We start from the raw sequence: 21,821 nt of genomic DNA, 5'->3' as shown, positions 1-21,821 counted from the left end.
GCCCGGATATGTTCAGCACAAGGTTAAGACAGAGACAGACTCACATCTACAGTCAGTTTAAAATCACTACTTAACCCAGTATTTTTTTTTAAAACTGTGAGACAGGAGTAAAAGTAGGTTGAAGAAATGTGGTTCATGTGCGTTGAGATTTAAAAAAAAAAAAAAAAAAAAAGAGGGGGAAAAAAAGGCCTAGAAGACGGTTTTGTGCTTGCTGACCTTTACCTTGCTGAAATTCGAATTGGATCCTTTATAAAAAAAAAAAAAAAGAGAAGAGAAGAAAAAAAAACCAAAAAAAAAACCAAACTTGGTTATTCCCACAAAAAGCCACCGAATACCATAACATTCATGTCTTTGGACTGTGGGAGGAAAGTGGAACACAGGAAAAAACCCACAACAACATGCAAACTCTACACAAAAACCCCAGGTGATCAGCACGTTCAAACTCAGAACCTTCTGGTAGTTGTTAGGTTGTTAACAAAATCAGTTGTTAGGTTCTGATTTTGAGCAGTCTGACTGGCTGCTAGCTTTGCATCTGGGATGTGTATGTTTTCATGTTTGAGTGTGCATGTGTGGCTCTTCTGAGAACTCTGGTTTAGTCCCACAGACCAAAGACATCCATGCTAGGTTTACTGGAGGTTCTAAATTGGCCTTTAGCTCTGCAATGGACTGAGGACCAAAGTGTACCCTTCTCTTTGACCAACATGAGTGATTTTGTTCAGAGTGCGATACTCTCCAAAACATGAAATATTAGCAAAAATAGGGGGTTACTACACATTTGTTACATTAATAAACAGAAAATAAATATGGGTGTGAAAACCACATTGATATAGTAGAGCCGTTTTCCTTCTGCAACACTGCTCTACTATATCAACGTTATTTTTAGTCTATTGGTAGGTGGCTACCAGGCATCATGATCATAATATATCCCGTCATAATATTCACGTTTTCTGGATATAAATTTTTTTATTGGGAAATTAAAATAATATGTTGCTACAAATGTGTCATTTTAATGGCTCATTGGTGAGTGTTTTCTTGGAAACATGATGACATCATATTTTATACTGATAAGAACTTTGAGGGGTCTAAGATGTACTCAACTTCCAAGATTTTGTGGACTATAGCAAAACACTTTAAAGTTATTTTTTAACTGCAAAGTAAAGTGTTCACTGGTGTTAATCTTCCACATGTTCTATGTTAAAACAAAGTTAACAGTTCCTGAAACGAGCCAGATTTTAGCTGAAACTCGGATCTCTTGCTCTGTAAGGCTGATATGCTTGATTAACGGAGATAAACATCAATGAGACTCTTTTGTAATTAAACTCTAGCTAAAGCACACGCACTTCGCTGGTTACAGGCTAACAGTTGTGGTGATTGAGCTGTGCGGGTCTGCCTGTATGCCAGGGGGAGATAACATGGCCTCTCTCCAGCTTACAGCAAACGGACGTGAATAACGACTTGTTCAAATGTCTCGTCACTATGGAAACGATCTACAAAAGCATCCCAGCTATTCACACAGACGAACATTGGGTCTGCAAGAGGAAAGAGAGAAGAAAAGAAGGAGAAAGAGAAAGAGGGGAGAAAATGATGGGGTGAAAGATTGAAGAAGTGGAGCAGGGGAGAGCGAGGAGAAGAAAGCAGGGAGACAGATCATTAGAAGCGACAGAACGACAGGACAGAGACAAAAGAGGGTGGTTCAGAAGAAAAAAAAAAGAGAAAAAAAATGGATAAAGAGGGAATGAGGCCACAGTTACAAGAGACTGGCATATGAGCCAGTGTGGCAGAGAGGGAGAAGAGCTGCGAAGGCTGAGTGAGTGGCACTGGGGATAACACAACAATAACAGCTGCTCTGCCCCGTTTGGTGCATTCAGCAACACTCTGTCCTTGTGTGCAAACATGAAAATGACCCTCAGCTCTATAGGATTTTGCACATTTTCCCTGGCGTTCACACATATACAGAGCAGACGTACAGTAAACAAAGCTATATCTGTGCTCGGGACTCTCCTGAACAAAACAAAAAAAAAAGTGCACTTATTGCCATGGCAGTGTGCGTCAGTCTGTTCAGCAATGCCACAAGCAAATACTGCACCAACTGCTGCTGGTTCCTTCTAAAATACTTACCAGACAGTGAGTCACGGCTTGACTTATGGGAGGAATCCTGATCAGGGGAGGTAAATACTAAACAGTGCTAGAGTTTCAGGACAACTGCATGCCACATACACTGTGACTTCAAGAGGTAAAAAAAAAAAAACATATGAAGTGATTGATCTTAGCTGAGTTATTAGTTATTATTAGTAATGGTCAAGTGGCAACAACGGGGGCTTAAAAAAAGCCAGGGTGGAAGTGCAAAAAACTCCAAGCCTTAAAAACAATTGGTGATGTCATAGTAACCACATCAATCTTCTACATTTAGTATAAGGTAGCGCTAGAGGGACAAAGATCAATTTGTCAAGACAAATGAATCCCAAACTATCCTGACTCGAATAAAAGCAGTTTATAAATTAGAGATGTCACAATATGTTGCCCATGATAGCACTGTTACAAGATACAGTGATGCCGCAACAACAGATAAATTACTAAACACTCATATCAACACCATCTGGGTAACTGAAGAAGAAGAATAAATCACCCAAAACAGGCAAAAGGTAGGAATTTAGGTTTGGTTTTTTTTAGTGTTTTCAATGTTTTTATTATAGTTCTAGCATGAGAGGTCATGATGTTGAGATACTGCAAGTCAAACTGTGAGGAGAGCCCATTTAGAGCACAAGTAGGTGTAAATACAAATGGATTTGATAATTCAAATACTTCAAAATGAAGCGATGCAACAGCTGTATAGGATTGTGTCAGGTGCTGAATATACTGCACTGCTATTTATCATATAAAAAGAAATTTCTAGGTAAAACTGCAGCATCAGTGGGAAAGTCAGTGTTTATCCAAGTTTACAGTGTGGTTATACTATTTCTGCAATATGTGAAACGATTTAGAGGTGAAGGATTATGGGAAATAAGGTTGCAAAACAGGGCTGAGTTTGACTACATTCACATACATTAGCAAACATCCACCCACCTTTTGCTTATCCAATTCAGGATCGTGGGGGGACTGGGGGTGTATTTTAAATTAAATGGCTGTTGCAAATACAAATAAGGAAGAATAACTAGCTCATTAACTTTACTAAAAACATCATTACCACCACCTGTCAAACCTCCAAGCTGCCCACAAATGTGGTGATTTAACTGGAAAAAGATATTTGGATGCACATAAAGATCTGACTTTTACCAGATGTTCATTCCAGTTGAGAATGTTTTTAAATCTTTCCATGCTGATGTACGATTCCCTGACAGGAATGAAACTAAATTAGTCTGGACGAACATGTGTGAAAATGGAGGACCTGCAAGTCAGAGTATTTGTCTGTTGGCTTTTTGTGGTGAAAAGCCGATGACTGCAAAATCGCTTCAGCCATCAAAGTGAGAGCAAATTCAAATTCACATTGTGTCTGAATGCAGTCTGCTTTAAACTTTTCACAGAGTTAAAAAGATCCCAGGCGGGCTGACTTTCACAAAAGCATCACCACATTGCTTCACCCAGACTCTGTATGCTTAGCAGCCAATTTTAAGATTTAGCTGGTACTCTGACCATTTTTGCAGCTTCCTAATATATACAGTCACTCAATATCATTTCCAAATGTAGCACTGTCAAGCAGCTGGGACCCTATTAGTAGGCCTTCATAGTCACTTCACATTTTCAGTCAAAGCCTGAAAATGCATCTCTTCAAGATGAACTTCATGGCAGCCTCTCACTGCTCAATCATACAAATGCCATCTCTCTTTTTCCCTCCTTTGCTTGCTATAAACTGCTCTAACAAAAAAAGAAGGCTGACATCTACTTCACTCATGTTTGTTTTCCTCTCCTCTCTTAAAGGATCACCGTATTGTCACAAGAATATTGCCTGCGTGCTGTCACTCTCATCTCTGTACTCCTAACTGTATGCTCCTTGTTATCATTACCTTGTAATTATGCTACGTCTCATTTTAAGAGGTTGTGGACACAAGAGCCGACTAAAAGGCTGCCATGTAAATGTAGGGAAGTGGAGAGATACTAGGCCAAGAGGAAAGAAAAAAAAAACACTGTTAATTAGAGCAAAGTACTTTTTTCCTTCCAGTCTTTTCACTGGGGAGAAGGTGCGTCTGGGCTATTTATATGCAGCTCCAGTTGGTGGGCCAGTGGGGTCTTGTCTTGCAGGCTCGCCCTGACCAATGGAGCTCATTCAGAGAAAAAAAAATAAACACTCACAAACTTGATGAGAGTCTGTTGTTTTGTCAAGAGAAACGATCCTCATTAGGACTGCATTTCATTCGATGAAGTGTTACAACAGTGAGCTCAGAGTGGGATTACAACGGTGAAATAGATTTAAAGGTTCATTCGCTTGATAAAGAATTCTACCAGAAAGCTGATTAAAACAGGTAAAAACCTGCTTCTGTGACATTTACATTGCAAATAAGGTATTCAAAGTGATTCCAGTCTGCAATGGCATGTTTACAGGACAAGCAGGTAACGTGGGTTTATATAGTGAGTTACCTGATGTTATTGTAGGTAGTGTAAGAGCCGTGTGATATTTACATCATCATTTCATCAATAAATATAGGGAGTAGGCAGCATGGTGGCATAGTGGTTAGCCTCACAGCAAGAAGGTCCTGGGTTTGAATGCACCAACTGGTTGGGTGAAGGATTGTGGGAAATAAGGTTGCAAAACAGTCAGGGTTTTCCCCGTTTCTGTGTCCATTTTCCTCAGGTCTATGGCAGCTGGGGTAAGCTCCACCCTCCTGTAACCCTTAAGTGGATATGGGGAGGTGGATGGATGGAAATATAAGCAGCGTTAAACTCTGTGGTGTTATCCTGCCAGCTATCTAAAGCTAATCGTGTGGTAAAAGATGACATGATGTGTGTTGCCTCCTGCACACTCTTTCCAGGGAGCCCTCTCAACTAAATCAAAGTAATTGCAGTAGTGAAAATCTATTTGCAGCGATCTATCTTCTGCTCTGTGCTACAGGTGAGAAAGGACAACTTCAGACAAAGTGCTGACTTCATTCTCCTGATATTGTCTGTGTTCATGTGGGAAAATGGCTAAAGAAACAGATCTAAGACTTTGAGTGCCTCTGAGATTAGAAAATACTGCCAAGGGTTTGTAGAAGTTCTCACAGCTGTGATGATTTTATCCTATCACTGCATTCATTTGGGAATCCGTGGTGAAAGGCCTTCTGAATGCAGAATGAATTTTTGTGGGTTTTTTTAATTTTTATCGCCAACGCCCACAGTGTTAGTACCCCCAGCTGTGCTGGCAAACTGAAATCGATAACAGGGCTGCATTGTGCATTGCTGCAAATCAACCTGTTTCTTTACTGTACACATGAACATGATCGATACATTCATGGAAATGCTGAGTCTGACTCTCTACACCATACATGAGTTGATAACTAATAACTAATACAAAGGTAGAATTTGCCTTTAGACAGTATCCAAGTGTATCAGAGACAAAAACACGAGTCCATGCAAAGTGTGCATCATGTATCCATAACCTGAGTCCAACAGGTTAACCAAAGGGACAAAAAAAAAGAAAAAAAAAAAAGGCCACGGATACGATTAACGTGTCCACTCTGTGACATCACAGGAAAAAGGTTTTCACTCCTCTCCATTTAAATCTTCACGCAGGCTTCCCCTGTAATACATTTTCTCACATGAGTGCTGTCAGTGCTGTGTGGTCACACCATCTTTCTCTCAGCTGTTATCTGTGGCACGTCAGACACACTGAGCTGCTGTTCAGATGCCCGTTTGTTCAGTTACTGATGGCTGACATGAGGATGCCTGCTGCATCCTGTGTTTTATTATTCTTTCATTGTGAGGGCAGGAGCTGCTGCTGAAGCGAGGCGAGCAGAGCAGAGCAGGAGGGAAATGAAGAGCCATTTCCACCACAGCCCCTCTTGACATAGATTTCAGACGGCATTCATCTCCCTGGAATATTTCTCCAACCCGTTCACCTCTCCAGCCCTATCAAACATTGCCTGAGGACCATCCACAACCATCATAATATTGCATTTGGTCTTCCCTCCTACCTGGTTAGATTAGCTACATACAGAGCAGATTGGTTTTTCTCTGGTGGATGAGCGGGAGGCAGCGAGCACAGTGAATGGAGCAGTAGATGGAGGAAGGAAGCAAATTTCTTTTGATTCTGCTTGGGGAGTAGAATTTGCAGTTCATGCTGCCAAATTTGGGAAGAAACACGTCAAGTGATTGCAAGGGGCTGACTAAAGCTTCCTTGTTAGTCCAATCACTGTCAAGAGAAGTCGGGGAGGGAATACAGCAACAAAGAGGTGCTGAAGGCCAGAGGCAGGGCTGAAGAATGCTACTATTAGAGAATAAAACAGAGTCTGCCATCTATCGCAAAACCATTTCAATAATTATCCATCATGAAAAATTGATCTGCGTCTCTCCTGGGCTGGCTCGTAAAGCACAGCAATGAGCTGTCACAATAGCTTTAAAATGGGAAATAAAGAGACTATAAATTGGTGATTGCTACTTAAGAGTCACAATTCTTACTTTGAGTTTTTTTTTAAATAGGTAATTGAATTTAAGAATTTATCATTTTGTGAAAAACAGCAAAACATGCTGAAAATTCAGAGTCTAAGATCCTTGATGTTTTGTGCACAGAAGGTTGGCATATGGATTAAAATAAGTTAGAGAAATTACTGGAAATAAGTCTGGTGCTGCAACGATCAAGTGATAATTACACCGAGGGCTTTACCCACAGCTTGTTGCTTAGCTGCGAGCTAAACAGGTGCATGATTGCATAAGTAATGTACCGGAGTTTAAACCATTTCTTCCAGGAAGAAGATAATTGCTTTTCATTTTTGCACTAATGACTCAAGGACTGCGATGATTGAGGTCCATTTTCAGGTGAATTTATTGCAGCATCTTCACAGCTGCGCGGTATGCTGAGCATGCGTGTCTCTTCTGCAGAGCTCCTGTCACCACAATCACCCATTCTTCTCTTCTGCCCACTAAAAGCTCTCAGCATGAGCAATCCCTTCAATCCTTCATCCCCCTCCTTTCATCTCTTTTCACTTTGAGTGCTCTGGACAACTCTCTGCTAGCCTATCTCCTCTTCCCTCAGCCATCTCTATACATTTACCTCTCGGCCTGTTTTTCCCGCTCTGTCCGTATGTCTCACTCCCTCTTTGAGGCATGTGAGCTGGCGACCCTCTCAGCCCTCTCTATCCCAGCTTACGATCCACGTGTCCTGGAGCGGATTACATTCTTGACATCACTATGCCAGATGTTTATGACTAAAATAGACATAACATCTAACCTCACCACTAAGTCAAAAGAATGCATATATACTTGGCTTGACAGGAGGCTCCTCTGTTGTAATAATAACAACATTAATAATACGATTTATACTAAAAAAAAAAAAAAATGTTTCTTTCCTCACAACTGCTTCCTTCTTGTTACTTACTGCTAAATTTACCATTTTCTCATGTTTTCCCTTCCCTTCAGATTCTTCCTCCCCTGTATATTCTTCTCCCAGCTCTTTCTCGCGAACCAGTGGAGATCAAATAGCCGACACGCTGTCCGGTGTAACATACACATTAGCATGATTAAACTGGCCATCGGCTGCGCATTTATTAAAAGCCCCTGTGTGGGAAGTGCTTTTTAGTCAGTGAGTTGAGTAAACATGGATGGGCTGTGTGTTTGCAAGTGTCATGTGTGTGGTTAGCCTAGTGGCACCAAGGCGGACAAGTTAATGAGTTAATGCAGGCTTTTTGTGAGGGATTTGAAGTCATGTTATGAAGCGATAGCTCAGTTAAAAGTGATAACCAGGCACGGAAAAGCAGGTGGTGGGGAGGACTCCAGAAGTGGCTTCACGGGAGATTTGGAGCTTAGGCAACTGTTAGACGTGGCTCAGCTTGTTTTGAACTTATGTGCCTGTGTTTTCTACAGGCCACTTTATGTGGATGCAGACTCTTCCCCTACTTTGTACTGCACTCTCAGCAGTTTAAAAGGGGAGGATTAGACACAGGAGTGTGCCTCCTTCTCGTCTGCTAGAGCATAGTCACCTAATCTCTCATGCTGAGGAGAGGGGATTTTGGAAAAATGACCTGTGCTCCTTCACTTTCTTTAGCTTCTCTTCTTTTCATGTCCTCCAAGTTGAGTGAAAACACAACTGGATCTTTCCTTCCTACCTTGCATCCTTCCTTCCTTTCGTCACTCCCACTCTTGCCTTTTCATTTTTCTGCTGGATGACTTCATGCTCATCAGCATGCAGCACCACACCGCTGCTCCTCAGAACCAGGGAGGCTGGCAGACAGGCAGGCAGACTTGTCAATAAAGGAACCAGTAACAGGGTACCTCAGCAAGGCCTCCAGCCCTGTCACTGATGTCTTTCTCAGCTGCCTGAACTCCCTCAATTAATGAGCATGTAATTGTTGAGCAAGCAGAAGAGAAACTGGGGAAGTGAGGAGGAAAAAGCAGCTATGAGGTGAGAGGTGCAATTGACGAGTAGTATATTGAGAGGAGAGCCGGGTGAAGGAAGCACAAGGACGGACTGTTCTAGTGAACAAAGTAAGACATAAAATAGCCAATTTGTCCAAAATGTGCGGTGCAGTAGAGAAGAGAGCAGAGGAAGAACATAGTGTAGTGTCTAAATCAGAGGGCTGGCGGGGGGAACGGTGCTCAGCATGAGCCGACCTTGACAGCAAGCAGCTTCAAGGGCAACATGGAAATATCACATTCGCTCGCTATAATGCAGCCATGAGTTGCGGTGAGGCCATCCTGGGGCGGGAGTGCAGCCAGAAAACTGCTGGAGAAAGGAGGAGATCAAGGGCATGTAGCAATGTTTCCAAAATGTGTGACAACAGGAAATGATAGCAGCTTACAGATTCACGGTGTATGAGGAGACGGTTGTTGACCTGTCCAGTGATACCAGGGATTTGACTCTGATGCCACAGCCAGTTTTAACATTGTGGGGTTCAGTATTAAGAAACCAAATGAAAAATGCAAACGTCAAGTAGCCTGCCCCGTTTTACTCTGACATCCAGTAAATAGCAAATGGTAGCATTTTGACTACAGGAGCTCCCCCACAGGAGAAGAGACCTTTCCAGCTGACAAACCTGGTTATAAATAAAGTCTAAATGATTAACCACCCCAAAACATCCATGCTTTCTAAAGGATCAGAAAAGTTCAGGGAGAGGTCGGCTATGCTAAAATGTCACTGATTAGTCAAGCGCAGTGGTGCTGAAAGCGGTTGTGTTGCTGGTCAACAACAATGAAACAGCCCAAGAGGTTTTACAACCAACAAAATTCCAGCACTTTCCCTGAAGACACCCAGAAGGTATTTGAAGACTGACCAGCTTAATGTTTGTGACTTTTAGCACTGCTGTTCAAATGCAAATCCCAGATCTGAGTTAATTGGACTCCTCTCTATCACTTTGTCACAAAAGTTAGAGAACAAAATACAACTTTTCAAATGAAGTCATTTTATCATACAAAATATCAAATGTTCATTTTCCCAAATGTGGAGCACTGACAGACCAGCAGTCTGAATCTTACTCACAGGAACATTATCATCAATGAACTGCGAGACAGCCTTCATCATTCTCATATTACAAATTTACATGTACCATAAGCCCTGAGGATTTCATGTTAAAATGGATTTTCAAGAGAAAGAAAATATTAAAAGTCCTACATTTTATATTAAATTCATTTTTCGTCACTTACTGAAGTTGTATTCTTTTTCTCTCTAACTCTGATTGCTATTTGGAGGCATGCTATGGATGGCGACTGAGTTTGACTTTGGCCGCGGCATGCAGTGTCGCTCTCCCATGACCACCCAAGCTGACTTTAAATGAATCTGTGCTCTGATTGCAGAGCTCCCTGCCTCTCCTACTCCCCTGCAGATCCTGAGCAGTGGAGCAGAGACACAGCCCACACGTCTGTATTAGCCTGCGCAGCTCCAGGCAATGCAAGGGAGGCCATCTTTACCAGGGGAACATGATGGATGTAATATAGATATGCTTATCTGTCATTAAACTCTGCTCTGCCCTCCCTCGGCCTCTCAGCAGGGGGAGAGCAAAGGGATTTCAATCAGACTAGTGAAGATTATAACTCTAGTGAGACGTGCTGAGGCCAAAAGCTAATCAGTCATGTCCCTATAGAGAAGGCACATACTTCACAGCAGGAGCATCCATCTCCAAGCCTGTCTACTACTCGCTTTTTGTCAACTGTCTGACCTTGCTTTGCCACCTCCTGTTCCTTTCCCTGCAGTGTACGGCCCGTCAAACCCTGCTGCAGTATCCTGCTACTTGTCTGGGTGAGATCCCAAATCTAAATCAGCACAATGACAAATAGTATGAGGCTGACAAATCCCTTTGCCCTCACATGACTGGGCCGCAGAGCCTGCCTGTCAGCTCCAAGCACCTCAATAATAGCGCACTGATTCTAAATATGAAACATAAGGATGGGATGTGATGAACACTGAGGGGAGTGGTTGGAGGGAAGGTGGGGAATGGAGAAGGTGGAGTTTGCTGAAGGCAGCTAGCAGCTCACAAGGCTCTATAATTAGCTGCAGAAGATCAAATGACTTTTAATGGGTTTGTCTGAAAACAGCAGACTATTTCAGATTTCTGCTCGGAGCCATATTCATATCTCATCAAACTAATGGAATTCTCTAGAGTGCTTGATTGGGATTTATCTCAGATCAAAATGGCTGATTGAGGTGTGCAGCAGAAGCATTCATTAACTGCAGTTTTGTAATGAAAAAGAAAAAAAGTCCCATTTCAGGCCAGAAATGCATAAAATTGAAATGGCTCTAACAAAAAAAAAATTAATTTACACATAATGTCAAACAAAAGTCCTCCAACTTGTGATCTGACAGCACTTCTAAATTCACGGCTTGATGCGCAGTCATTGTTGCTTCAAGAGTCATTTCGCAGTGGGCTGATAGTAACTCTTGTAACAGATAATGGAAACCTATACTGGTCATTGGTTGGAGAATTAAAAAGACAAATACTACCAGGATGATAAGAGGGTCAAAGCTTGGCTAATATCAGATCTGGCTGGATGAAAGTTGGGTACCGAATGCTAAGTATACTTCCTAAAAATCAAGCCCAGAGCATGCAGCAATACCCAGTAACACACACTGTGAGCAGCAATGAATAGGCTCAGGGGACTTTTCAGTGCAGGAACAATTTGCTGATTAATTGAGTAACTTACCAACAGAATATGAACTGCAAATTTTAGTTTAAAAAGGCCAGCTTCACCAACATGAGGATCTGCTGCTTTTCTGTGTTTAATTATAAATAAACTAGAATACTGCTTGACAGAACAGGCATCTTATTAGGGCAGGGGTCAGCAACCTTTAACACCCAAAGAACCACTTGGACCAGGTTTCCACGCAAAAGAAAACACTGGGAGCCGCAAATACTTTTTGACATCTAAAATGAAGATAACACTGTATATATTGTTTTTTACCTTTATACTTTGTGTGAACAACTAAGGTGTGTTGCTTATGAAATCCATGAAGTGCTACAGAGAAAATTACATTTTATTTATGTAATTAACACATTTTGAACTCCTAAAGAACAAAAGGAAAGACATCCAGCTGAACTAAAATGATCCAAACAAAAACTGTTGTGGCGGGGCGTGGTCGGCAGCGCGGCTGCAGGGGAGATGGACGCACCTGAGCGGCACCCGCAATCACGCCTCGCCGCCTTAACGTCTGTGCTATCTATGCTGTTGTGTTGGTATGTGTCGGGCTGTGAGCTGCAAAGCTACAGCCGGCTGTATGCGTACAGCAACCGTGTGTGAAAAGTGGTCAATAAAGAGATGCTGAAAAGCATGTTCATGCAAACATCGTCAGGTCTGCCGTGATATGTTTACAACGACACTTCTGTTCCTGAACCTCTGCGCACAGCGTCTGAAAATCGGGGCTGTACGAAGTCACTTTCATCTTTACGCAGGACTGGGCGATATAAGATTTTTTCATATCACGATATGTTTTTTTCATTTCAGGCGATAACGATATCTATCACGATATAAGCCAAATAACTATATTTGTAAGATTTAAATGTGCCGTTGCTCACAAGTAAAATGTGAAATAATCAGCAGCTTGTTTTTATTTAAATATTTATTTCCCATAAGTTCAACAGGGTAGATGTACTTAAGGAACATGAGACTTTTTCAGATAAATAAAGGCAAATATTGCAAAATACACAAAAGGCAGCCGCTAAAGCGTTTAAGTTTCAAAATAGAACAAATGAAACAGACTAAATTGTCAATTCCACTTAGAAACAAAATATTAATTCTAAAAATAAATCTTAGTTTGTTTTACAGAAGAACAGACAAAATTGACTAACTTTTGTCAATATCAAATAAACTGAGAACTAAAAGGAAATTCTCAATCTCTCCTTGTTGTATAGCTGAGCTTTTCAAACAGTTTTAACAGTTACTTTAGTCTGACAAAAGCCGAATGACGAATTAGCGCTTCCAGTCAGAGACTGAGGCTACGTCCACACGTACACGGGTATTTTTGAAAACGGAGATTTTCCGTTTTCGTTTTAAAAAATAATCCCGTCCACACATAAAGGCAGAAATGAAGGAAAACGCTGCTATGAACATGCCAAAGCAGCAGGTGGCGCTAGATTCCTAACCGTGCAGAAATGTTGGCCAATCAGAAGTCTAGAAGCCTCGGTGGGAAAAAGTAAACAAAGCTGGGGCATAGAAGCAGAACCGAGTCGTATGTGTGGACAGACAGTAACTGTGTGTATATGTAAGCATTTAAACACTGCAGAGAGTAGAATTAACAGTAACAGTATTGTAGAAATTCATTTCACCGAAACAATAACGTGGCGCACAGTGTGACGTCAAAAAATGCGCACACCTTTGACGCTGCGTTTTCTCCGTTTTTCTAGTCCACACGTAAATGCAAAAACGGAGTTTTCAAAAATATCCACCCTGGCCGGAGTTTTTAAAAATCTTCGTTTTCAGTGACCAAAAACGCCGTTTACGTGTGGACGAAAGGTGCAAACGCATAGAAAAATCTGCGTTTTCAAAAATACCCGGGTACGTGTGGACGTAGCGCATGCACCAGTTTATTGTATTTCCAGACTTGCTTTCGGCACAATTTACAGTGCACGCTACTCTGTTTTTTGTCAGACTTGAAATAGCCGAAATACCTTCACACTACGGAACTTCTATGGCTCTTCCGTTTGACAATCTCTCCGGCATTGGAACCATCATCTGTTTTCTCTTCGGTAACCTTCGGTCACGCTCGGTTGATTTTTCTAGTCGGCACACTAATTTCCTCCATTACCCGGGCGGTACGGTGGCTGGCTGCTTCCCAAACAAATACACATGTGCGGCTTGGCACTTGTGCTGTACGTAACAAGTCACGTGACGTGACGCTGCGGCTGTGATTGGTTCGGCTCTGCGCTACTTAATTTGGATTGGCTGTTTTTTTTTTTGTTTTTCTTTTTGTTTTTTTAAGAGGACAAGAGCGGCGAGGTCTATCGCGATAGGTTAATTTTTCTATCGAGAAAAAGTTATATCGCGATACATATCGTTATCGTTCTATCGCCCAGCTCTACGTGAGCGGTGTCTGTTTTTAACATAGTTCACGGTGGAGAATAGCTGCTGATATAATTTGGATCCGAAGATCCGTAACTGGCCTACCTGGGGTTGAAAGTCTCGATAAAGGCACGGCGTTTCGCCGGGTATACCGGCTTCCACGAGTGTGACGCTTATTTTGAGCGATGAAAAAAAATAATATAATATAATTTAATTTTTATATTTCAATATTACAATAATCTTCCAATTTAGAACTACAAGTTAAAAAATAACTAACATAAATAAAATACACTTCAGATTTATTTTCCCAAACCACGCGGAGCCGCACTATAAGGACTAAAGAGCCGCAGGTTGCCGACCTCTGTATTGGGGCATTGTGAAAGAAATATGATTTGTAAAGACAAGTTCAATTCCTTCAAAATGAAAATTGAAAAACACTGAAAAATAATCCCCATTCACAAGTCTGTCCTTTTGCCTACCTGACCCTGTAAAATAAACATATATTCCTAAAAATATTTAAATGTAAATATCCTGAAATACTCCCTTATTTCCAAACTACACTACATTCCCATGTTTTAGCCTGTCCTTAATCTATACAACACACAAAAATCTATCATTTATTCCCATTGTCAGGGCAGGGAGGGGATCGGCAGCCTGTAGCTCTCCACCATGCATGAAGAACTATTACTGAATTAATTGCAGTGCATGAATATAGGAGCAGAACACATAATTATGGGGGCGCAAAACTCAAAGGAAAAATGTTTTTCTGTATTCGATCAAAAGAAAAAATACATCTCATGCTTCAATGCCAGGTTTTCCCTTTTCACCTTCTCTCTTTTATGGGTACAATCTTCCCTTGTTATGTCTTAGTCCCCAGGGGAGCATCCTACAGGGCTGCTGTTTGTCCTTGGCCACGTTCTCCTTGAGAAAGTGCTGTATCAGACTGGTTGCTAACAGGGCCGTCACAAAGCTCGAGTACCAGCGATGGCGACGGCGGCAGCAGAAGCAGAAGCACCCGAAGCAGGCCTCTCTCTGGGGGTATATAGTTACACTGCAATGCTTCTATCTCTTACTGTTCTGACATTTTCATCTCTTTACACACACAGAGGAGGGGAGGGGGCAAAAAAAGGATAAAAGAAAAGGATGAAGTCTGTGCTGTCCTTGGTTTCAATTTGGATGATAGCATTTCTACTACAGGCACAGAAGCAAAGTGGGAAGAGATATGTAGGAAGCCCAGTAAGCAGGAAGACGGACAGGGAGGGAGCTGGAACTAGCATGCTCTGTTTTCCCTGGCAGCGGGTGGAGCATTTGTGCAGTGCTCTCAGCAAAACAGAGCACTATGGCAGCAAAATAGCTTGCCAGTCATTCAGCCTGCTTATCAAGACAAGACTACCACCTTTCCCCCATTAACCAATCAAAAAAAGGCACTCTGTGCTTATACCTGTGCATGCAGTTTAAGTTAAGAGAAAAACCTTATCAAATGGGACCCAAGCCATCCCAAAACAACAACAGAGCAGTCACTGTGTCTGTGATCATCCCCATCATGCCCCAAAGCACGTTCAATGCGACACCAAGACACAACACACCAAAAGATATGACCTCCCAGCATGCTGCAAGCACACACCGTGGAAAATAATGACAGACACAAATATAGCCACACACAAAAAAAGAAAAACAGACCAGCCCACAAGCTCTCTCACACACAAATAAAGAAACGAAAAATGGCATCCAAGAAAAGACATCAATTATGATTGAAGTTTGGAAAACTAGGTCTGATTTCACTCCTCTTGTTTGCCAAGAGACGAAACTCAGTTGAAGATGGGTTCAAACAGATTGAGGGGGGGAGGGGGGAAGGGGGGGGGGCAAAACCCCCCCCAAAAAAACAAAACACACACCCCTTGAGTAATTTTTGCTTTTACATGTTGTGATGCAAATGAACATGCAAACAGCAGGAAACAATGCCTGGCACACAGTTAAACTGGCTCTTTGATTCTTTGCTGCCTGCCTCTATCTTATCCCAATGTGTGCAAGTAAAAAAAGAAAAGAAAAGAGGAAAAAAAAACCCCCAGACAAATCAGTGCAGAGGCCTCGCTCGCGCCTGCACATGACTCATTGATCTGCACACCTGAATAAGACCAGGAGCGAGGGGAGGGGACAGTAGACAAAGTCCTCCTCTCATATGGACAACCAGGGACTAACGGTGAGACAGGTGGGGCCATAAGCACAGACACGAGTGCACTGTAACTCATAGATAGCACACCAGATATTTTATTCATGGGAAGAAAATTTCAAGCAGCAAGAGTGACTCACTGAGCTGCGGGGACACACAAACACACACAAACCCACGTTCAAACCGAGTAGGGGGTTGACAGGGTTTATCCAGCCCACACTGACTGACTTCTCTTTGTCAAACAGAAACTACATTAAAAAATAAAGTCCGAAATGGCAGGGCTCCTTTAAAACAGATTAAAAGGCATGTGTTTGTCTGCTGAACTCGCCACAGTGTATAGTTACTTTCAGTGCTATCACAGGAACAGAGCTGCTCACAGCACAATAAAGTGAGGCCTTTGGACTTCAGGCTATGCATTCCTGAGCACTGTGGCATACAAACTGACATCTTGGCATCTGTGCTGAGCCAGGCTATTGTTGAGAATACACAGACACAGGTGTAGTGCCGTTCACCTTGACTGCATATACATGGGGTAGATTGTTATGGCTGTGCAGATTGTCCTACATATGGCAGAGGGCCTGATGCAACTTAAGTGATGTGCAGCCATGGGTGTCTTGATTTGAACCCACTGACTCTGAGCCAAGTCCCCATCGCCCAGGATCTCTCACTGAGAAAAACTGACTAAATATGTGATGAGCAGAGCTGCAAGAGGACTCGGGTGCACAAACACACACCCACACGCAGACACATTTCCAGTTGCAAAAAAGAAAAAAAGACAACTCTGCTCACTTTGGATAATTAGGGCGCACGCAGAGCCTCGGAGACAAAGCCTGGCATCGTGAGAACAAGGCTCGCCTGATGAGGCCTCTCTATTTAAATCCTCGGGATGAGCCGCGAGTGTGTCTGTCGATGGAATCGCTCCAGGAGACATGCACAAGCTTGGAGGAAGAATCAGCCAAGAATCAGGCAGTGAAAAGAAAGACGGAGAGACAGACGGAGACAGAAAAGTCTAGATGAACCGAGTGGCAGGAAGGTATCTTTGAGGAAATGAAAGGTTAGAGATTAAGGGCTTAGATTCAATCAGACATACCTTCCTACTGTTAGCCATAGAGCAGACTTCAGTGTTGAGCGAACGCCACTGATATTACACACAGGTGACTCACTGTTTTCTGTGCCACTTTGAAGTCAGTTTGCCTCTGCAGGGTGTGGAAATGAGGGTCTCACTGTGTGGGCGAGTGAAATCAGTGAGCGTATGAGTGTGTGTTGGGACAGGGTTTCTGGGATTAGTACCGTTCCCTTTGCAGATCTATAAGCACCCAGTGTTTCTTGTCACTAAGAGGATTCTTGGGATACGGGGCTGTCCCAACAATTGAAAGCAAGGTTTTAGGTGCTAATCTACAAATTCAAGGGCGGGTGAGGCTGATGCTCTGCTGATGGAGCACATGTCACCGCCTTCACCTTGACTGACATGGCTGAACGTGGAGGTCAAAAAGGCAATCTTTACAGCTTACAGAGCAAAGAAAAGCACCAGCCTATGGAAGGCTTTAACTGTGCTCCACCACCCACTATGTTATATTGACAGATCATTATCAAATGCAAATGCTCCCAGATAAAACATTGCCAGCAGTCTTTGTCCTTATTTTTGCTGGGCATCGAGATCCCCTCTGTATGGTAAGGACACCCTGGGTTGTCTCAGGCTATTCAAGGACACACAAAAGGCCTTCATAGGAAATCATTCAAGCCTGCTAACCGACAGCTCCATAGCTCCCGCCCCAACAATCACAACCAAGTGGGGGCAGTCATTCACATGCAATTGTTCACTATCAGCCCATATCCAGAGCAAATACACTTGAAAGCACACTTTAATATCAGCTTGCCTATAAGCACGCACACAGGCTTTGGCTTATGAGAAAACATTGTTGAAAGAGGAAAAAATCTTCTCTCGATTACCTCTGCTCGTCCATTCCTCTAAGGCTATTCTGACTAATGCATGTTTGTAAACAGAGTTTTGCCAAAGTCACTCTACTAGCATGAGTTAGCACTGCTGTCTCTTCCATACAAGTTCTGTCTTGCCTTGAGCTTAGAAACATGATGATGTATCTGATGCTACAGGCCAACTTGAAGGAAAACACTAACATTTTTTAATGACAGGCACAAAAATGTGATGTGGTGTTGCATAACACTACATTTTACACTGTGTGCGTTGTGATAATCACTGTTTGCTAAGTAAGTAGAGAATAAAATGTACTGAATGTAATAGCTGTTCCTGATATTCTGTATTCTATTAATCCAGTGGGAGCTATATTGGCGAATGCCTGTGTGTGATGTAATTCTCTGGGTAAACCTGCTTCTCATTTCCAAATTATCTCCAGAAAAGATGCAGCTGTTCACTCATGATTCTCCACAAGTGAGTGACATTTAAATAAAAACCCAGATTCTTGTTTTTTGGATCTGAAATGAAACGGTCAAAAAACAAAACAAAACACACACACACACAAAAAAACAAACCTCACTGCAGTAAACCCTGCAATACAGAGATGGCCAGATGAGAAAGCTAACCTACAGCTGAAGAAACAAAAGCTCACAATCTGCCACTCTCACAGGTATTCAACAAAACTAAACTGTTTGCACAGCTGAAGTCAGCAGGCTACTCCCGAAACACGAGGCGGAATTACAAAATGAGAGAGCAGTTTGGCAATCACAGCAGAAACAAAATGAGGAACAACGGAAGGTGAATACTGGATAAAAGGGGAAAACCATGTCTGACAAATGGTCAGTGTGATTCTTAGAAGCTTGACAATCACAACTGAAAAGAAATGAGGAACAATGGAAGGTGAGTATTGGATGAGAGGGGCAACAACCATGTCTGAGCAACAGTGAGTGATTCTTAGAAGCTCTCAGTGGCTTCAGCTACCTTAGCTGTGCGTCCACAACCTCATTAGCATTGCCCAATCTCCACACACCAGCGACTCCACTAGCAAACAAAAGCAGCAGTGAAAAGGAGGAAGATGGCTGCTTGGTTCAAACTACTGATATTTATATTGAAAGGGCAAAACAGCTTGACTTCATTATTGTGTCTGTTTAGATACACCTCAGTGTTCAACTCAATTCTTAGAAAAAAGCTAACCTTTGTGAATATGTATTTTACCTTAATAAATTGAGCTGTGAGCTGATGTTGATCCTGAATAGTCAGATCATAAATTGAATAAATACATTGTAAAATATTTATCCCTTGGGGTTTGTCATCTTATTTCTTCAGCTCTAAGGCATTTTTATTTCTGTTTTACCTAACAGCAGCATAGTTTGGTTCAATATCAAATCTTTTTCTTTGTGAAGAAAGTGTATTTGCAAAGAAGGCAGGTGCAAAAACAAATATGAATATCCATATTCTGTCCATGCAGTGTTTTACTGCAATAATCCAACAAAGAAAAAAGGCCCGTCCTCCAGGACACCCATCGATTAAACCACAGGAATCCTCAGCATGTGCATTACAGTCAAGATGCAGAGCAGCTTCCATAAATTTCTGAATTTAATCTGGGTGACTGATCAGGAAATTCATTGATTTCATCCATTAATCATCTCAGGAGAGTCTGTCCTGTATCGATCAGCACGTCCGTGTGGTTAGTAAGGCTGACTGAGGAGGCAATCATTGCAGAGGGGAGAGGTCTTTGTAGAGTGTGCAGCAGCATAGATTTTGTTGGGGACATAATAACCATTATTTCCCCACACACAATGCCAGCCAATACCGCCTCAAAATGGCCGAGGTTTTTTTTGGGGGTCGCAAATACAGGAGAGAGAAACATTCCCTGCTAAATACAAGTGCCAGGAAAAGATAACTCGTTAAAATGTTTTGTCATGGCTGCTTCCACAGTAAGCAGCAATACTTATGCTTAACCTCTGAGGGGGAGGAGGGTGGTGGGGCTGTTTGCTGTGAAAATGGGTGCATTGTTATCCACTGACACACACGTCTGACACTGCAGGCATCACAGTTTTGGTGAGCCAGCAGGAAAATAGGACATCACGTAGATAAGTGTGCAAGTGTGAGAGCGTGAGTGCTTGAACAAGGAGACCAACAATTGGACCATTTGTGTCAAACATATCAACTACTGAGAGGTAATTCAGTGCTTCTAAATATATTATCCACTCTATAGAGCAGGAACTCAAGTCTGCTATAAAAGGTGGACATCCTGTTGACACAGGAAAAGCTACAATTAAAATAGACTGCATAGGTAAAAGGATACCCCTTTCTGTAATATCGTCTATACATTCATGACGTACAGCAGGCTGCATGACTGTGTGTGATCCAGTGCAGAGGTTCTATGTTTCCCTAAATGCCTGACTAAGCACCAATTGTCTTTCGTTTGATCTCTGCACCAAATCCTGCTATAGTTCTCGTTATAGGACATTTGAGCCCCACGCTGGTCAACTCGCCAATAAACTGCAATCAGTGCATCAGAATGAATTAAAGGAAGTAAACTGAGTAATATTTAAGTAGTTTTAATATGTATGAACACAAGGCGAAGCATTTGCAACTATAAAAAAAGCAGGTAACAAAAATTTCATAAACCCTTTCCTCCCTGCTGAATTCATTCCGCTACCTGTGGGAATCCGAGTGTGGAAGAGAAAAAGTCTTATCAGTATATTTCACATCAACCAAGGTAACATAGTGTATTCATTAGAAGATCGGCAAAGCTTAGCCGTAAGTACCTCATGTGAGGACAGGGCAAAATAATCAGCTTTTGCTTGAGGCTACCACATTGGTCTTTGGATCTTAGACTAACCTGGTAGGCCTACACAGTAAATCAGGAAACATTTCTTCTCACATACCTCAATGTAGCCGGCCAACGTTGGAACCACAATGCCCAAAATAAGGACAGATATCGCTGGGACCGAACCCATCTTCCAGGATCTCGGATAATGCTACTGTAAATAACTTATATCCTGTGAGCTATTTCTGTAAGGTGACCTCCGAGAGAATAAAGACCAAATCAAGTCCAGGGAACAATCTGATGATCAGACCCCGACGAGCGAGACGAGTCCTGCTTCGCTTGTTTTGTTACCCGAGCTCGACAGAAAACGTTGGAGGGGGGGCTGACTGTCGCTCTCCTCTGGAAATGTGGATTGTGTGTCTGTGGCGCGGCTGATCTGCCCCTGCTGCCTCCTCCCTCCCCTGGTTCCTCTGATCCAGAGCAGTGCGCACTGCGCCATCAGGCGGCTAGCGCGCAAACACCATCCACCCAAAAATATAAAGCACATTAGAATTAACAGCTGACGCAAAATATTGGGACACTTATTGGAGGAATAATGTCATTTACTAAATGAAATATACCTAACTATATTTATCTGCAGTAAGCTGTGGGCTATAAGACTTCTTCACTTAAAGACGAACTTTTTTTTCAGACAGTGAGCTTTTGTGCCAACGTTTCCGGAAACGAGGAATATGGGCGAGTTTCTTTTTCATGTGTCACTTAAAGTCAGTACCGCTGCATTTTTATAATAATAAATGTATACATAAAATTTATGAACACAACATGAAAGGTAGCAGCATTACTGGTCACAACCACTTGGCTTGTACTTTATTCGTCTTAAAAGCTTGAGCAGAATCCCGAAGCATAATTTTAACCCATCTGAATCTTCAGGTTTGCATTACTATTACTGCACCACATATGTGGAGTACAGTTGGCTTTAAAATGTTTACATAATAATAATAATAATAATTTGACATAATCTCTACACACATTCTTTTACACACATTTACTGACATACTGATGCCAATGATTTAATATTTTTAACAGATTAGTGGAATAAGCTTTTACATACTTAACTAAAAGAAAACAATGCAACAATACTACACATATATACGGTGTATATAATGCATATATAATTTGCAAACCTTTGAAACAGATAAAATGAATAACTCTTAGGACCTAAGACCTCCCACACATTTTGATGAATATAAGTGTATAAATAAATTGGGGGCAAACCAACAATTACCTTATAGATAAGAATATCCCAGTGGTTGAATCCACCCAACCCATGC

General features: G+C 42.0%; 1 protein-coding gene across 4 annotated transcripts in view; it reads right to left on the bottom strand.

The window, feature by feature from the left end:
• Positions 1-20,900, bottom strand: part of aplp2 (amyloid beta (A4) precursor-like protein 2) — a 52,485-nt gene extending 31,585 nt beyond the window's left edge. For all 4 annotated transcript variants that reach the window (XM_085379900.1, XM_085379902.1, XM_085379901.1 and 1 more), the window contains exon 1: positions 20,609-20,900. In XM_085379900.1, the coding sequence (XP_085236026.1) occupies positions 20,609-20,680 (72 nt within the window). In that variant the 5' untranslated portion in view covers positions 20,681-20,900. The remainder of the gene's footprint in view (positions 1-20,608) is intronic.
• Between the last annotated feature and the right edge of the window lie 921 nt (positions 20,901-21,821).

Source organism: Rhamphochromis longiceps, linkage group LG14, assembly GCF_057381845.1.
Source record: "Rhamphochromis longiceps isolate RC_006_pf linkage group LG14, R_longiceps_female_GT1.1, whole genome shotgun sequence".
NCBI classification, from domain to species: domain Eukaryota; kingdom Metazoa; phylum Chordata; class Actinopteri; order Cichliformes; family Cichlidae; genus Rhamphochromis; species Rhamphochromis longiceps.
This window is presented reverse-complemented; position numbering and strand designations above follow the sequence as displayed.